This window comes from Pan troglodytes, chromosome 14 (genome assembly GCF_028858775.2).
Source record: "Pan troglodytes isolate AG18354 chromosome 14, NHGRI_mPanTro3-v2.0_pri, whole genome shotgun sequence".
Taxonomy (NCBI): domain Eukaryota; kingdom Metazoa; phylum Chordata; class Mammalia; order Primates; family Hominidae; genus Pan; species Pan troglodytes.
The window spans coordinates 119086372-119104876 of record NC_072412.2 but is presented as its reverse complement, the minus strand read 5'-3'; the positions used below and the strand labels follow the sequence as shown (position 1 = coordinate 119104876).

General features: G+C 47.2%; 2 protein-coding genes across 6 annotated transcripts in view; both read left to right on the top strand.

Moving 5' to 3' along the window:
- DCUN1D2 (defective in cullin neddylation 1 domain containing 2) overlaps positions 1–14229 on the top strand; it is a 35626-nt gene extending 21397 nt beyond the window's left edge. For all 5 annotated transcript variants that reach the window (XM_016925620.2, XM_016925617.3, XM_016925618.3 and 2 more), the window contains 3 exons: positions 8241–8323; positions 9967–10063; positions 11267–14229. In XM_016925620.2, coding sequence (XP_016781109.1) covers positions 8241–8323; positions 9967–10063; positions 11267–11346 — 260 coding nt within the window. In that variant the 3' untranslated portion in view covers positions 11347–14229. The remainder of the gene's footprint in view (positions 1–8240; positions 8324–9966; positions 10064–11266) is intronic.
- An 87-nt stretch (positions 14230–14316) lies between these two features.
- The window catches only part of ADPRHL1 (ADP-ribosylhydrolase like 1), a 56263-nt gene continuing 52074 nt past the window's right edge, over positions 14317–18505 (top strand). Inside the window, exon 1 of the mRNA XM_054665620.2 lies at positions 14317–16818. Coding sequence (XP_054521595.2) covers positions 16605–16818 — 214 coding nt within the window. The 5' untranslated portion in view covers positions 14317–16604. The remainder of the gene's footprint in view (positions 16819–18505) is intronic.

Sequence of the window (18505 nt, the reverse complement as noted above, 5' to 3'; positions counted from 1 at the left end):
TCATTTTCTAGGGGTGACTACTGTTTGTAGTATCTTTTTTCTCAGGATAGCATTGTATGGGATTTGATCTCAGGGCTGTTCTGTTGCTCATTTTTATGTGAAATTAGTTTTCCTAGTCTTTCAGAAGGAGGATGGTTCGGGGCAGCTTTTCGACTTCATGGTGCTCCCTCTTGGCTGTGTGTGTGTGTGTGTGTGTGCAGGCGTGTAGTAGACAGAAATGTCGGCTTTGCTGTCTGAGATTGTCTGGCACTGCTCCTCCCCCCTCCTCAGCTTTTCTCTCTTTTCCATCTCCATTGTCCCTTTCCCGCCCAGCCTGTTCTGCTCCCAGGCGCTTCCCTGTTGGTGGCCTCTGCCCTCAGCCACAGCCTACTTCAGGCTCGTCCTTACCTGGTCTCGGTCCTTACCTGGTCTCGGCGTGTAGGCACCTCCGAGGCCCTCCTGTTCTCACATCTGTCAGAGGCCCTGTGCCCCCCACGTCCCCGGCATGACGGCAACACACGGGTCCTGTTGCTGGCAGTGGCTCATCCCCTAGCTTACAACTTGGGTTTGTGGTGATACTTTCTCACCTAAATTTATGGTAAATGTTGCCTCTGGGTGTTTGGCTTTGCTTTCTAATTGCTGCATCTGCTTTTATGCGCAGATTCAGGGAAGGTTACACACTGTGCTGCCTCCGCCCCGCCTGTCCAGGGCCCTCCCCCGCCCCCTTTAGTGCTGCGTCCTCATAGGCCGCTTGTCTGAAGGAGAGGGTGATGGAGCGTGGCACGTCTCGCGTTTAAACCAGTCAGGAGTCCTTGGGGGTTTATTTCCCCAGGACTGTTCTTTTGTCTTTTCTTTTAACCATTTTAACTGTTTTTAAGTGTACGGTTCAGTAGCACTAAGTAGATTCACAGTGTTGTGTAAACATCACCAGTATTTATTCCCAGAACTTTCTCATCTTCCCAAACTGAAACGCTGTCCCCATCAAACACTGACTCCCCACTCCCCTCTCCCCCAGCCACTGGCAGCCCCCATTCTACTTCTGGTCTCTGGAGTTGACTCCTCTTGGGACCTCACGTAAGTGGAATCACACAGTATGTATCTTTTTGTGACCAGCTCATTCCGCTTGGTATAATGTTTTGTTGTAGTATATGTCAGAATTTCCTTCCTTTTTCAAGGTTGAATAATATTCCCTGTGTGCATAGACCACGTTTTGTTTATCCCAGTGGACACTTGGGTTGCTTTTACCATTTGGCTGTTGTGAATAACACTGCTATGAACATGGGTGTACACGTGTCTGTTTTAGACCCTGCTTTTAATTCTTTTTTTTTTTTTTTTTTTTTTTTTTTTTTTTTTTTTTTAAGATGGAGCCTCGCTCTGTCGCCCAGGCTGGAGTGCAGTGGTGTGATCTTGGCTCACTGCAACCTCTGCCTCCCAGGTTCAAGCGATTCTCCTGCCTCAGCCTCCCAAGTAGCTAGGATTACAGGCATGCACCACCACGCCCGGCTAATTTTTGTATTATTAGTAGAGATGGGGTTTCTCCATGTTGGTCAGGCTGGTCTCGAACTCCTGACCTCAGGTGATCCACCCACCTTGGCCTCCCAAAGTGCTGGGATTACAGGCATGAGCCACCGCGCCCGGCCCGCTTTTAATTCTTTTGGGTATATACCCAGAAATGGAATTACTGGAATGTATGGTAATTCTGTTTAATTTCTTGAGGAACGAGGAACCACCATATTTTTTTTTACATTCCTGTCAGCAACGAAGCTGAGCATCCAACCTCTCTGCACATCCTGACAACAGTCGCTGTTTTCTGAATAGTGGCCATCCTGATGGATGTACCCAAGACTGCTCTTTATAAGCTGACATTTTACTTTGGGGACTAAAAATCTCCTTTTTTTTTTTTTTTTGCAGTGGTGTCACAAATTTTAATTCAAAATAGGCACTCTGAAAACAATAGGCAAAAAAATAAAAATAAAGTTCATCAAGCTGTCTTTGAATTTACAACAGACTACACCAGTGATCACAGACCAGTTTCAAAATTGCCTCTGATATGCACATTATAGCAATTACATGCAAGTATTATATTTTTTAAAATGCACATAGTAACATCATGTTTCTCAGAGGCTGTCACGTCCTCTAGATATTTCTACCTAGAGATACAGTAAACGGGCTCCTCTGCTGTGTACCACCAGCAATATTACTTGCGGTCTAAACTGGCTGGTCTTCATCACTGGTTCTGGTGCTTTAAGTTCTTTTATATTGTGTGGGGGAAAAAACGAGGTTTAACATCCAAAGGACAGGCCAGGCGTGGTGGCTCACGCCTGTAATCCCAGCACTTTGGGAGGCCGAGGCGGGCGGATCACGAGGTCAGGAGATTGAGACCATCCTGGCCAACATGGTGAAACCCCGTCTCTACTAAAAAAATATAAAAAATTAGCCGGGCGTGGTGGCGGCGCCTGTAGTCCCAGCTACTCAGGAGGCTGAGGCAGGAGAATGGCGTGAACCCAGGAGGCGGAGCTTGCAGTGAGCCGAGATCGTGCCACTGCACTCCAGCCTGGGCGACAGAGCAGGACTCTCTCAAAAAAAAAAAAAAAAAATCCAAAGGACAGTGACAGCAATGGGGATTCTTTAACAATATGCCATCCCGTCCACCTGGATTCAGCTTCCAGCCTTAACCAGCTAGAGAAAAGCCCATTTCACCACTAAACATGGCCTCCAGGAAATGTGGCCAGAGATTTACTGTACCAGCCACGGAGACTGAGCTCTTGGTCTGCAGACTTCACCCTGCCCCCTGAAAACCTACGCTGAAATTTAAGTTAGTTTCCACACTTGGGGCAGTAAATGTTTATTCTAAAGGCACTGAAGATTTATTATTTTGCCTCTGAGTGGAGAAATGACTTAGCATATCAAAAGAAGGGGAAAGTCTACACTGAAAAGTATTTTTGCATCTACAGAATGACTCTGTTTGTAAAATAACTCTTGATTTATGAGCTACATACCAGATGTCAGATTCTGTCTACTTTTAACAAATGAAAACATTTGGTTTTCTACAATAAAACTCTTTATTTTTTATCTTTGCTATTCCACTCTATTTCTTTCTAAGAGGCTAAGGCAAAATAGTCATTAAAGTTAAAGCTCATTTTAGTTTAGACGCTGATTACTCAGTAACTATCATCAGTATTCTCAAGAAACCATTACCACTCTTTTCTGGAAACTAACAAGCAGGCCGAGTGTGGTGGCTCACACCTGTAATCCCAGCACTTCTGGGTGGATCACTTGAGGTCAGGAGTTCGAGAACAGCTTGGGCAACATGGCAAATCCCCATCTCTACTAAAAATACAAAAAATTAGCTGAGTCTGGTGGCACACACCTGTAGTCCCAGCTACTCAGGAGGCTGAGGCACAAGAATCGCTTGAACCCAGGAGGCGGAGGTTGCAGTCAGCTGATATCACATCACTGCCCTCCAACCTGGGTGACAGAGCAAGACTCCATCTCAAAAAAAAAATTATCTATCTATCTATCTATCTCTCTCTCTATATATATACACACACATACATACATACATACAAGAATTATCTGGGTGTGGTGGTGTGCACCTGTAGTCCCTGCTACTCAGGAGGCTGAGGCAAGAGGATTACTTGAGCCTGGGAGGTGGAGGCTACAGTGAGCTGAGATTGCACCACTGCACTCCAGCCTGGGCGACAGAGCCAGACCATATTAAAAAAAAAAAAAAAGCAAATAGACAAGAGAATAATGATGTGGAGGAAGACTTGAGATGAGCTCCTTCGGTGTTCTTGGGCTCTGTCACTTGGTAAGGACAGGGCCACCTGTGCTCCTGACAGGTGCTGGTTTCTGCTGTGGCTGTTCTTCATCTCATGCAGGGTTTTTGTTTGTTTGTTTGTTTGTTTTTTTACTTCTCTCTGTTTCCTCACCCCAATTTTCTCTGGCAGTAGTCACCCAAACAGGAAATGCTGCTTCTCACACTTTTCTAAAATTTGGCCATTTCAGGTCTGAGTGTAACGATCATGATTTTTCAAGGAAAGTCTGGGTCATGCTTTACTTTTGAGCAGTTTAATTCTCAGAGGTCTATCCAGCTTCCTTTCCAAAGTGAGGATTAGTCTGATCCAAATTTTAAAATAATGGCATTTACTTTTTATTGTTAAATGTTTATCAGGAAGGACACTGAAATTTCAGTGAATGATAAAACTTTTTTTCTGACTATTTTGAACTGTTACTTTAATATCTTCAGCATAATCTTAGGATAACTCAGCTTCTATTAAAGATAATCATTTATATTTATTGATACTCTGCAATGCAGGGGATACTTCCTTTAAATGTTGACATGGAAAAATGTTTGAAAGATTAGCATTTTATCTGACTGTCATATGTAGGTATTATCTTTAAGAATTTTTATCTTATAATGCCATGTTAACTTGACACATACAGAAAAGTATTATGGAGCTTTTCTAGGCCCTTGGCAAAGCCAGCAAGATCAGCATCACTGCAGAACTTGCTGGAAACACAGGCCCTGGGGCTTCAGCCAGGCCGGCTGCCTGGGTTAGTAATGACTGCGCAGCAAACACCTCAAAACGCAGTGGCTTCAAATGACAGTCGTTTTGGTAGCTCATGATCCATTGGGTCAGGAACTTGGGCAGATTCCGCTGAGCGGCCTTTCTCTTCCATCCGTGCTGCTCTCCGCCATGGCCTCCCACCTGCCTCCAGCTGCCCCACATGGGCCTCCTTGCAGCGTGGTGGCTCGGGCAGAAGCACTGGGCCTGCAGAGGCTGCCGTGTCCCCCACAGCAACGTCCAGCTGCCCCGTCCTGGAAACGCGCAGCGTCCCTTCCACTCGGTGCCACCACGTCATTCCATGGTAATTTCCGGGAGGTTATAAATTAGAGTCTAAATTAATTGCCCAGTTCAGAGTTGCAAAATTTATTTTCTTTGTGCATGAATGTTTCAAGGAAGGTCAGTATATGGGTAGAGAGTGTTTGGAAACATTTTTAAGATTCAGGACCTACCATGTTCAGCCTGCGTTTTATAAATTTCCTTAAGCATCAAAGCTTTCAGTGGCAGAACAGGCCATTGAAAGCTGCAACAGATTTATAGTTTATCCTTGAATTCCTCACTGACAACAAGGACTTGTTTACTCCTGTAGATACTTAAATGAAATGTTTGTCAGAATCATTCACTATAGGATGGGAAGCATTACTGGTTTTGTTTCTTTGCTTCATGACAATAGCTGAGAGAATATGAAATTTTATTAAAGAAAACAATAGCCTCCTCGGGAAAAGATTAGATTTTGTGAACACTTCAAATAGATTATACACTATTTTTAGAAAAGTTTTTTGAGGGCTTTTTAAAAACAGAAATAAAGCAAGAAGAGTAATTTTATGACTATAGCCCAGAAATAGAGCCGTCAGTTTACCATTTCCAAAGATTACGTGGTCTGTCTTGTGAGGAATTAAGTATAAATTGAACAGGTCGAGACAAGTGTCCAACTGTTCCTAGAAAAAGCATGGACTGCCGTGGGAACGTGGAGCCAAAAGACACAGATTTACCTTTTATTTCCTTTGTGTGTGTGTCTGTGTGTGTGTTTGTGTCTGTTTATATATGTCTGTGTCTCTTTGTGGGTATCTGTGTGTGTCTATGTGTATCTGTGTGTGTGAAGATTGTACTGTATTGTTTTTATGTAAGATGATGCTTTACTCTTCACTAATGGTTAACCTAATAGAGAGGATAAAGTTACTTGGCTCTGTTTTAATGTAAGAAACAACATAGTTTCATACTGGCTAGAGTCTTGAATCAGTTGGCTTTGGGAATCTTCTGTGTTTTTGTTTTTGTTTTTTTTTTTTAAAGAGGTGAGGGTCTTGCTCTGTTGCCCAGGCTGGTCTCAAACTCTTGACTTCAAGTGATCCTCCTGCCTCGGCCTCCTAAAGTGCTCTGATTACAGGTGTGAGCCACTGTGCCCGGCCAGCTTTGAGAATCTTGATGTTTGAGGAAGTGAAGTTTCATGAGAGCTAATTTTTATGTCTGCCCTAAGGTACTTTTTTGATAGAGGACACATCTTCGTTGTCTAATCCTAAGTGGAGCATCACAAGCATGAATTTTAAGTAGTAATGCCTTCTTCTAACATGTTTTCACTTAGGAGATGAGACTTTTTAGAGGTTCTGGGAAAGAAAATAGCTGCTATAAAGATGTAGCCACCAGAGTAGCTGTTGGTCTTGTTTCCACTCTCGAGTCCTGCCATTCTGAGTTGTTGTTTTTGTTGTTGTTGTTACTGTTTTGCAAATGGCTAAGTCCATTAGGACAATATTAAACATTTTTATGTAAATAAGAATAAATATTGAAAAAGCATATATTTACTTTTGATAATGTGATTGACAAACATACAAATCAGGTCCTTTGTAAGAAAAGTTTTTAGGACCAAAACTAACCCAAAGGAACTAGATTAAATGTGTGCCATAAAACTTTATTTTTTTTTCCTCCCCAGGTTCACCTCCATTTCTCAATGTGAGAGCTTTACATCATTAAGATGAGTTGAATCTAGATTTCAATTAATGTTCTTCCTAAGTGATAAGGATGTAGACTTATAAGCAGGACAAGACTAATCATCTTCTTAGCATTTTACTGCGGGTCCCATCGGTAAGGTCTAGAGAGCTGTTCCATATCTCAGTTACTTGGCACTTTCTGACTCTCTCTTTCTTTCTGATTCAGACTCCAGGGTATTCAAAACTGATAAAGTTGGTCATGAAGCCTTTGCACACGGGGAATTTAGAGGCCTTTTATTTAAAGTGGGATTTGCTACTCATACGCCTCTTTCTTATCCCATTTTAATAATGAGCGACCCTGGAAATCTTGCTAGAGCTCCAACTTTAATAACTTCTGTTTAAGTGGGATTAAACCAGATTTAGAAAAAAATCTTTTGAAAAGTGTTTAGTTATGTACTTTGCATTTAAACTAACATATTACCTAACATTTATTAATCTGCTTTTCACATTAATCTTACATAAATATAACTCTTCTTTTATTGCCTAAAAGTGGTGAACACTATTCAACATGATTAAAGGAGGTCACTTTATGTATTTATTTTTTATTTTATTTATTTATTTATTTATTTATTTATTTATTTTTTTTTTTTTTTTTGAGACGGAGTTTCGCTCTTGTTGCCCAGGCTGGAGTGCAGTGGCACGATCTCGGCTCACCACAACCTCCGCCTCCCAGGTTCAAGTGATTGTCCTGCCTCAGCCTCCCCAGTAGCTGGGACTACAGGCATGAGCCACCACGCCCAGCTAATTTTGTATTTTTAGTAGAGACGGGGTTTCTCCATGTTGGTCAGGCTGCTCTCAAACTCCTGACCTCAGGTGATCCACCCGCCTCGGCCTCCCAAAGTGCTGAGATTACAGGCGTGAGCCACCACACCCGGCCGGTCACTTTAAAAAAATAGAATTCTGAACCCCTTTATATACTTGCTGTGTCAAGCATATAAAAAGAAATCGTTATCAAGCTTCTGGTGAGCAGAGAATAAATCAGTGTTTCACAAACTATGGATTGGAGACAGCCCTGAAACTTGGCATTCATATTCTATTAGACATCTTCAGTAGCAGAGATTTATATAGAAGTCGTGAAATAATCACCACCTTCCCGTGTGGGAAAAGAGGGCGTTGGCTTTGATTGATACGCAGTGTCCTGTGTAGATGCGTCAGTGAGAACGCTTTCCCTGCTAGCTGCCGATTTGACTTGACACTTTAGGGACAAATTGGAGCCCTCATAAGGCCGCTGTAACTACTTGTGAAACAGATTCTGTCTTAGTTCATATAGCAACAAGGCAGGTCTATTTGGAGAACAGTGTGTCCCTTCCTTCCTAAACTGGTCCTTTGATTTGCAGTTCAACACTCAGGCCAGTGGCCTATTTTTAAAAACAAATAATACGCATTAATAGTATCCAGATCAGGTCAGGTTTAAAGAACACCCAATATGTGTGAAAAGGCAAGTCTCCAAAACTGATTAATTAGGGGGGAATTGTGTGCATATCCAAATAACTTAATATACAAATCCTTTTAAAAAGAGTTTCCCCAGATTTATAAAATTAGACTACGTACAGTTCTCAGGAGCACTTCCGTAGAGATTAAGCCTCATGACTCTTGGGTGAGATTGCCACATTTTATTAAGTAAATATTGACGTGCTAAGAAGTGGTCGTTTTTTGTGCAGTAGAAAAAAGGAGTGAGATTTACTAACTGCTCTTTCTTTCTTTTTACCAGACTTAGAAATGGCTGTTGCATATTGGAAATTAGTGTTATCTGGAAGGTTTAAATTTTTAGATCTCTGGAACACATTCTTACTGGTAAGTGTCCTCCTGCATCTCGCTGTGTGCCCACTGTGGAGGGAAGTCGGTAGGTATGAGGCTGCATGTAATCATCCACCTCAGGTCTCACACGTGGAGGTTTTCAGCAGATGAACATCCCACACAAAGATCCGCAGGTCCAGACAGGTTGCCGCTTGGCTCTGTCACCTTGCCGGAGACCGCAGGGCTGAGCTGGGGCCACTCCGGGGCCTCCTCAGAACGTGGCTCCTTGGCAGTCACGGGAAGCTCCTCTCAGGCTGGGGTTCCTGGAGACTCTGCAACCCCAGCAGCCCCTGTGTTGTCTCCTCTGAGGACCTAGACGGTAATTCTGTCTTTCCACTGAGAACTCCGAATCCTCGACATGGTGCCAGCGCCACACTTCTGTAGACTGGTTTGGGCTCCGGAACTGCGGATTGTGTGTGGCGGTGCCCAGCCTCTGTGTGCGTCTGTGGTCTGGAGCCATTTCTAAGTGTGTCTCACCATGCTCAGGAGGAAAAGAGGCCTTTGTGGGCCCTCTGGAGAGACACTTTGCTGGTGCGGGGCAAGGCTGCGTCATGCCAGCCCGTCTTGCTGGCAGCAGGTGCAGCTGTGGGTTGTTGGAAGTGAGTGGCCACAAGCCTGGTGGTGGCAGAGATGCCCAGACCTCTTGCCGTTCTGTCCATGAAAGTGAAAGAAGTGGTCTTCCACCGCCCAACCCACGGCCGGGCCAGGACCCGCACTGCCTCCCTTCACCTGACACCGGGTGACACAGACTTTGCCACTTAGAGTCCTGTGGCCTTGGGCACGTCACTTCCGCTTCCTCGTCTGGGAATGGCACCCAGAGAGTGTGGCAGGTGGAGGGCGGAGCTGTCTGTGGAACGTGACGTCACTCAGTCCTGTGGGTTTGCCATGGAGAGACGTCTTTGCAGCTATGTGTTTCATTACATCATGTGCTGTATTACTTCTCTCGAAATATCCAGAGGTCAGTAATGCTGTGCCCACAGCCCCCTTACGCCTTACCTGGGGTCAAACCTAAGTCACAGATGTTTCCCAGAGAACCTCACGCTCTTGTGCATGGAGAAGGGGATGAAGGCGCTCACAGTATCATTGTAACGGTGGAATACTGGAAAAGCCAGTGACCATCTACAGGAGAACGGACTAAAAAATCAGAATATTGGTGCGATGGAGCACAGCTTTGGAGCCACGCAAACGAATGCACATTCACACACGTCAGCCCGCATACGTTTCAGACATTATGCTGAGTGGGAAAAAAACAAGCTGCAGAAAACTATGTGTAATTTGATAGCAGTTAATGTTTTAAAATGTAAGACAAGCTTATGAGCTGTTCGTGAATATATATATACATGCAGCTAATGGGCAGGTAACGAGATTAAAATGCTGCCCTTCTATGTGACAAAACAGGAGTTTATAATTGTAATATTTAAAATGTTTTGTTCTTAAATAAATCTGCTTTCTATATTTGGACATTGGCGTTGTTGTAGCACTTAACATTTATACAGAACGCTATTACTTTTAACAATTTTATTGTACTTGTTCCTAATCAAATTAATGAACATTAATTGAAGATTGCTAGGCCACTAGAATATATGAGAGTTAAGCTCTGTATTTTAAACCTGGTGGGTTTTTTTTCTCTCATATATTAGGAACATCACAAAAGATCAATTCCAAGGGACACCTGGAACCTTCTGCTGGACTTTGGAGACATGATTGCGGATGATATGTCTAACTACGATGAAGAAGGTACCGGAAGTTGTGCTTCAGATGATTGACCGAGACGCTTACACCTGAGAACGTTAACGTCTCCTGCCTCTAGAGTGGTGACCCCGTCACTGAGATGGGCATGGTCATAATACTACCCCCTTCCTTATTATTTTCTGTAAATCATACAAAAGAAAAACAGGATTTTATATTTAGTGTAAATCAAGAAGACAGTCCTCTAAGCCAAAGCATTTCAGAATTGGATGTGCAGAGTAAGAGACCCCCATGGTGGAGCCATGGAGTTAGGTATTGGGAAACCACCACTCCCAGATTCTCAGTCCCGCATGATGCCTTAGGTCAGTTCCACACTGCACTCTTCAGGCTGACTCGGAGATTCCAGCTCCCGTCTTCTTGCATAAATATATCTCCACATATTTGTCTCCCCCCGTGTTTAGGACGCTGCGTTGGAGGGCCTTTGGAGCCTGCTGTGTGCTGGGCACGCTGCCACCTTAGAGAGGGATGGTCTCTGGGTGGAAGGCCTCCCCTCTAGGCTCCCACCCACTTTGCTTCCTCCCTGCCCCCTCAGCGGGCAGTGATCTGTTCTGGGCCCTGGTGCCGTGCCTTTAACGGGTGGTTTACGTGTCTGTCTGCCTGTTTTAGCTTCTGTTTGTCTTTGTGTCCTCCACACTTTGCACCGTCCCTAGATCAGAGGCACCCAGTAAATGCTTGTCAAATGAAAGAAGGGATCACTGAATCTCATTGACAGAAGCGCGGCTTCCAGGATTGAGGCAGCAGTGCAGGAGCTCAGAGGGCACTCAGGGCTGCCGGGGTGGGGAAGGGAGCAATGGGGTGGTCCCACTTGGGAAGAGCCACAGGAGGGAGCACCCCCTGCTGGCAAGAATACCAATGACCTGAGGAACATGCCTCCTGCTCCGCGGGGGTCCATTTAGCTCCCTTCCTGAGCAGCTGGTGTGACTGCCTGGGGCACTCACCGAGCATCCGGGGCCACTGTGAGCCCACAGCCCCCTAGACATACCAGCACGCACACACCAGGGCTCCCGACCTGGCCGTGCTAGGGCGAAAGAACTGGGTAACTTGGGCTGGTTCATTCTGTGAAACACAAATGGTGTGGACCTCAAGTCATTTGGGTTCTTGAAATGTAAATGTTGGATTGATATGTGACTCAGTGCTTTGGAGATAAAAACGGTGCTCTAACGGGTTTTCTGTTTGCTTGCTTTCCTTTAGGAGCTTGGCCCGTTCTTATAGATGATTTTGTAGAATATGCACGGCCGGTAGTCACAGGTGGAAAACGCAGCCTTTTCTAGGCAGCAAGTTAAGCAGGAGTAAGATTATGAAATGATTTGTATCCTGCAAGGAGATTTCAGTCAGTTGCTGGGTGCATTGTCGCTGATTCCAGAAGTCATTCTTGACCAGCCATGAAACCAGAGGCGCCATCCCATTCTGCCGGAGGACAGCAGCGGCTGCTTTGTGGACACCGCAGGAAGTTCCTCGGGACGCGGCTGCTTTGGGATGTTTGGAGATTTGTCATCATAGCTTTTGCGTTAGGAAATTTCTGCATGATTTTTTAATATTTACAAAACACTAAGGTAGAGCCATAGCGCCGCCTGTGGGACCGCAGAGCATGCTGCGTAGCTCGCGCGTCAGGCGAACCAGCGTCCGGCAGCGTCCCGCCGAATGACCAGTGCCAGTGCGGTGGCACTGGCAACACGGCATGTGTCCTCTGCAGGGCGCTGCGTTTTTATACACGTCAAAGCTGTTAAGAATGTGCCCTAAGGGAGAGGATCTTGTCGTAGAGTCTAATGTTTTTTAAAATTGGTGCCAGCAATTCACGATTTATATTTTTTGAAGTATCGAATATCTAGATTTACCAGCTCTATTTTTGTTTTCATTTTCTCTAGACATTCATCTGAAAATCATTTTATGGTTCTCAATCCCCATGTAGCTTTGCATAGCAACGGCACACGTGGCACGATTCCAGCTCCAGCAGAGTTTATCTCACACCGTTTATATATCACTGGGCCTCTCTTACTTAAATATTATTTGACCTGCCTGAGAAGCTTCATAAAGTATGTTTTTTAAAATATATTTTAATTACATTTAAAAAGACATTTTTCCATGAAAAACATTTCTTTTATGAGTGATGAAATTATAGATTTTAAAATCAAGGCCAGGCATGGTGGCTCACCCCTGTAATCCCAGCACTTTGAGAGGCTGAGGCGGGTGGATCACGAGGTCAGGAGATCAAGACCATCCTGGCAAAACATGGTGAAACCCCGTCTCCACTAAAAAATAATACAAAAAAATTAGCCGGGCGTGGTGGCAGGCGTCTGTAGTCCTAGCTACTCGGGAGGCTGAGGCAGGAGAATGGCGTGAACCTGGGAGGCGGAGCTTGCAGTGAGCCGAGATCGCGCCACTGCACTCCAGCCTGGGCGACAGAGCAAGACTCTGTCTCAAAAAATAAATAAATAAAATAAAATTGGTGCCAGGAATTCACGATTTATATTTTTTGAATTACCGAATATCTAGATTTACCAGCTCTATTTTTGTTTTCATTTTCTCTAGACATTCATCTGAAAATCATTTTATGGTTCTCAATCCCCATGTAGCTTTGCATAGCAATGGCACACATGGCACAATTCCAGCAGAGTTTATCTCACACCATTTATATATCAGTGGGCCTCTCTTACTTAAATGTTATTTGACCTGCCTGAGAAGCTTCATAAAGTATGTTTTTTTAAATATATTTTAATTACATTTAAAAAGACATTTTTCCATGAAAAACATTTATTTTATGAGTGATGAATTATAGATTTTAAAATCAAGGCCGGGCGTGGTGGCTCACACCTGTAATCCCAGCATTTTGGGAGGCCGAGGCAGGTGGATCACCTGAGGTCAGGAGTTTGAGACCAGCCTGGCCAACATGGTGAAACCCTGTCTCTACTAAAAATACAAAAATTAGCTGGGCGTGGTGGCACATGCCTGTAATCCCAGCTACTCAGGAGGCTGAGGCAGGAGATTCACTTGAACTCAGGAGACGGAGGTTACAGTGAGTCGAGATCGCGCCACTGCACTCCAGCCTGGACGACAGAGTGAGATTCTGTCTCAAAATAAATAAATAAATAAATACATACAATAAAATCGAATGAGTTGGTTCTTTCCATCCTCTTGTGGTACCCGTAGTGCCCAGCATCCAGACCTTTGTGCCCCTGTGCACATTTGGAAGCTAAAATGTACATCGTTGTCTGAAAAAACCCAACCCCAAAACCTTCATCTGATTGGTGAGCTCAAGTCTGTCCTTGCACCATGTTATCATCTGTTTCTCGTGTCTGCCTGGTTGAGGAGGACCCACGAGTGCTGCCGAGGCGTGGAGGGCTGGTATTGAGTTGTGGACATCACTGTTGACCCTACCTCACGTGCCGAGACTCTCATGTCACAGGCGTGCCTTGCTGCCCCCCTGCAGCACTGTGCAGGACGTGGACCAGCTGGAGCTGCTCCCCAGCACAGAGGAGAGTCGCCGCAGATGACCTAGCTGCGGTGTGAGAGAGCATGGCCCAGACAAGCAGCTGGGTTGGCTTCTGAGAACAGGACTTACCCTGGGCTTCAGGAACATCTGATGGCTGAGGTTCGTGTGCTTGGAGGCTGCAGGACGAACTGTCGATGCTTCTTAGCAGAGATGGTCACAGAGGGCAGCAGGGACAGGACTGGAAGGGACCTGCAGCCTGCAGACCCCGCCTGGCCCCCGCTGGCTTCTGGCTGGTCCAGTGATGGGCAAGTGACAGACCTTCCCCAGGCTCTGCTTCCAGAACTCTAATGGGAAACTGGGCCTGTCTACCTTTAGAAGTCTTCGATTCTCGGAGAGCATTTGTCTAATACAATAAAAACTGGCGTTAATACAAACCTCAAAAACGTGAGCGTATCTTCCAGGCTTCATGGATTCTTGACATGTAATTGTTTTGTTCAGAAAAGTTTATAGAATTCACATAATTCTGTATAAACTATGGAGATCCACAGTACTTTTTTGTTTTTGAGATTTAAAGTTCTAAGGGATTGTCAATAGATAGCAAAATATTAATCATTGGACAAAGGCTTTTCCAAAAATTGTGGGGTTTTTTCTTCTGTTGTATACATTTGAGTCCTGCATGCTGTGAAATGCTGAGAACAGAAGCATTAAATTGGTTTTTCTCGGGCGTGGTTTCCTTTCGATTCTCCTCAGCTGCAGGGATGTCTGCCTATAGGTGTCAGCATCCGCGTCCTTGTCCCAGGATGAGAGAACAGCCCCCAGCTAGCAACCAGCGGGCAAGCCCCTGCCCCCGTGTGTGGCCCGCCAGCCCTGGCCAGGTAACCAGGTCCTCAGGTACCTTCTGTCATTGCGTTGCTTTTCAGCGGTGCACCGTGCGCCTGATGGGGTGGCTCATGTGAGGAATTAGAGATCTCACAATAGGCAGGATTTACGGGAGTGTGTGGGGGCAGGAGGTCATGTGTGCCAGCACAAACTGCTGGAAACCGTCCCTTATCGGAGGCAAACGGCCAAGCACGGGGGTCTGAGGATCATGTGCTACCTGCCGATTCACGGTGCACCTGCCAGCGTTCCGGAATCAACAACGCCAGCTCCTCTCAGTGACATTGTACATGTCATTGTGTTATTTTAGCTTTAAGTTTATATCCATTTTAGACCTCAGGCTTCATGGGGCCAAGAATAAACTTTCTTCTGATCCTTGTTGCTGTGTCCACAGTTTCAGGTACAAAGTAGGGGCTCTGCAAATATTTATTGGATAAATGAGCTAACCTTATCCCACCCTGTTTGCTGAGGGAGCCAGCTAGTGCTCTTGGCAAAGGTTTCTGCCGCCTGCGAACTGAAGCGCTCAGCGAGCGGGCTGTGTTAATCCCCTCAGCAGCACACGCTTCGGCCCCACAGTGCAGTTGTGCCTAAAACAGGTGGGAGTTTGAACGAAGGGCCGCCCCTCCTGTCTGTCTTGTTTGGATAGGGACCCTGCGTGCATGCTGTTTTTTGTTTTGGAGTTTTGTTTGTTTGTTTGTTTCTGAGACAGAGTTTTGCTCTTGTTGCCCAGGCTGGAGTGCAATGGCGTGATCTCGGCTCACTGCAACCTCTGCCTCCTAGGTTCAAGTGATCCTCCTATCTCAGCCTCCCAAGTAGCTGGGATTACAGGTGCCCACCACCATGCCCGGCTAATTTTTGTATTTTTAGTAGAGACGGGGTTTCATCATATTGGTCAGGCTGGCCTCAAAATCCTGACCTCAGGTAATCTGCCTGCCTCGGCCTCCCAAAGTGCTGGGATGACAGGCATGAGCCACCGCGCCTGGCCTGCATGCTGGTTTTGAAGTTTGTTTCTGAATCTCAGGATCACGCTAGCTGGCATGACTGTGCTGATGGCTGCCTCCACCAGCAGACAGTGGAGGGTGAGGTGAGCTCACTGCTGGAGATCCTCCGTTTTAACAAGTGCTGGTATAACGCCAGGCGGTTAAATGCTTCCTACTGTCTCGCTGTACACTACAAGAGTTTTTATCAGACGCATTTCTTCAGTCCAGGTGTAACTCTTTGCTTCCCCTGGGTCTGATGGAAACCAGTCCCCGAGGAAGGAGACGGGAGAGACAGCCCTGCTGGGCGCCCGGCCTCTGCAGAGAACTGTCCTGGGGTGGGGTCGGGAGATGGACTGTTTTCCTAATTTATTTCAAACCAGGAACCCTGGCTGTGTGCATTCTGCCTCATCCCCCGTCTCCATATTTTTTAATATTCTTTTCATGAGCTAGCAGGGATGATGTAAATACATTGAGCTGACCGAGGGCCGGATGGGAGGTTCTAGTGAAGCCTGCGGTTTGCTGACGACTTTCCCCCTCCGTGCAGTCCAGTTATTTGGGAGCCGTTAAACACCGCATGCTGAGAAGACACCGTCATTGTTCACACAGGAGCTAGATAGACTTTGTTCCCTCTACACTGCATTTTTTAAAAGTTTTCTATCAAAAACACATTTCATAATCGAAAAGTTTTCTAAACGATAAAACCGCATGTCACAGATTAATCTCAACATTATGCTGAGTGAAGGAAGCCAGACTCCGAAGGCCACACATTGTATTTGAAATGTCCAGGAAAGGCAGAGCTGCAGAGACAGCAGATGGGTTGTTGCCCGAGGGGTGAGGGCACGCCCCGCAGCGGGCCGCAGTGACAGGCACGCCTGCACACATCTGCCCCCGCATCACCCCGCGCCACACACGGGGAAGTGTGCGCACTCCTTCCAGGGACAGCGAGAGGAGCCCCTGCTCTGTCAACGCTCTGAAGGTGCTGCGGCTGCCGGCAGAAGCTAGCAGGCTCCTCTGCTGAGGAGCTGGTGCCTGTCCAGACGCGGAAGAAAACTGACACCTCCCACGTGGGGGACAGAAAGGTCCTCTCATTGGTGCCACCTGCAGAGATAGACAAGGAGCGCCTGGCCGTCAGAGGACGCTCCTGACAGTGACACAGTGACCACTATAAAAGTCAGGCGGGCTGAGGAGGAGACAAAGGCCAGGACGCTCCGCAGCTGTGGGGTAAGAGGAGCTGCCTCCTGGGATGGAGAAATTTAAGGCTGCGATGTTGCTGGGGAGCGTCGGCGATGCTCTTGGCTACAGAAATGTCTGCAAGGAGAACAGCACTGTAGGCATGAAGATCCAGGAGGAGCTGCAACGTTCCGGGGGCCTGGACCACCTCGTACTCTCGCCAGGAGAATGGCCCGTGAGTGACAACACCATCATGCACATCGCAACCGCCGAGGCCCTCACCACAGGTAGGCTGGGCCCACCGCGCTCCGGTGTGCGGGCTGGAGGGAGCTCCGGTGTGCGGGCTGGAGGGAGCTCCGGTGTGCGGGCAGGTGGGAGCTCCGGTGTGCGGGCTGGAGGGAGCTCCGGTGTGCGGGCTGGAGGGAGCTCCGGTGTGCGGGCTGGAGGGAGCTCCGGTGTGCGGGCAGGTGGGAGCTCCGGTGTGCGGGCTGGAGGGAGCTCCGGTGTGCGGGCTGCAGGGAGCTCCGGTGTGCGGGCTGGAGGGAGCTCCGGTGTGCGGGCAGGTGGGAGCTCCGGTGTGCGGGCTGGAGGGAGCTCCGGTGTGCGGGCAGGTGGGAGCTCCGGTGTGCGGGCAGGTGGGAGCTCCGGTGTGCGGGCTGGAGGGAGCTCCGGTGTGCGGGCTGGAGGGAGCTCCGGTGTGCGGGCAGGAGGGAGCTCCGGTGTGCGGGCAGGTGGGAGCTCCGGTGTGCGGGCTGGAGGGAGCTCCGGTGTGCGGGCAGGTGGGAGCTCCGGTGTGCGGGCTGGAGGGAGCTCCGGTGTGCGGGCAGGTGGGAGCTCCGGTGTGCGGGCAGGTGGGAGCTCCGGTGTGCGGGCTGGAGGGAGCTCCGGTGTGCGGGCTGGAGGGAGCTCCGGTGTGCGGGCAGGAGGGAGCTCCGGTGTGCGGGCAGGTGGGAGCTCCGGTGTGCGGGCTGGAGGGAGCGGTGTGCGGGCAGGAGGGAGCGGTGTGCGGGCTGGAAGGAACACTGTGGCCACAGGTAGGCCCGGGCCCACCGCGCTCCGGTGTGCGGGCTGGAGGGAACACTGGCTGCTCGAGTTCTCCCAGTAATCCTCCGAGAGCTTTGAAGGCAGTGCGGTCCTTCAGCGGATGGTGTTACCTGATACCGCTGCTAAAAGTGGCAATTTAATCTGAGTGTCCCTCAAATTTGATATGCGGCAGATCATGTTTCTCCTGTGGTTTCTCTGAGGGTGACAGTATTACTTTACTTTGCAGTTATTAAGATTCAATTTTTAAACGTGACTTTTCACTTGTATTTGTAAAGCGTTAACTAGGCCTAGCACCTTCTGTTTCTAATAGAGTTAAAGCCAGTGAAGCCTCTCTCGGCCGTGCTGGTGGGAGTAGGGTGAGGGCTCACTTCTCGCTGCAGAGATTAAGCCTTCTTGTTCTGAATTCATTACAAAGGGATGTAAAATAAGCCAGTTTGAAATGTGAACCCATTAATACTGTTTGGGGATTAGTTCTAAATTCCAATGAATTAAAGTTAGAATATCATCTCCCAAAATGGTTCAGCTTGGAGAGTTGCCCATATACAAATGTGTTCTAAGAAAATGACATAAACTTGATTGGACGAGATTGGAGACAAAGCTTCTTAAAATACCTTTAAGTAGCAAGTTGATTTTAGGATCAAGCTTTTGCATGAATTTCAGGGAAATGGCAGGTGCACAGACATGCAGTCCAGCTTTCCTACGAGGCATTTGCTCTTCAAAACCCCGTGGGTGCTGTTTATCATGGCAGAATTAAAATCTGAGGGCTGCGGCTAAGTCAATGAAATCTCACTTATGCGTTCACTCCACCATTCTGTTCATCTGCCATGGACGCGCCCAGTTTAGTTCTGTGCTCACAGCGGAGGAATGCCATCGAGCCTGTGGCCGGTCCCTAAATAACGGCAGAGCTGAAGCGCCGGCGATAAGATAAGG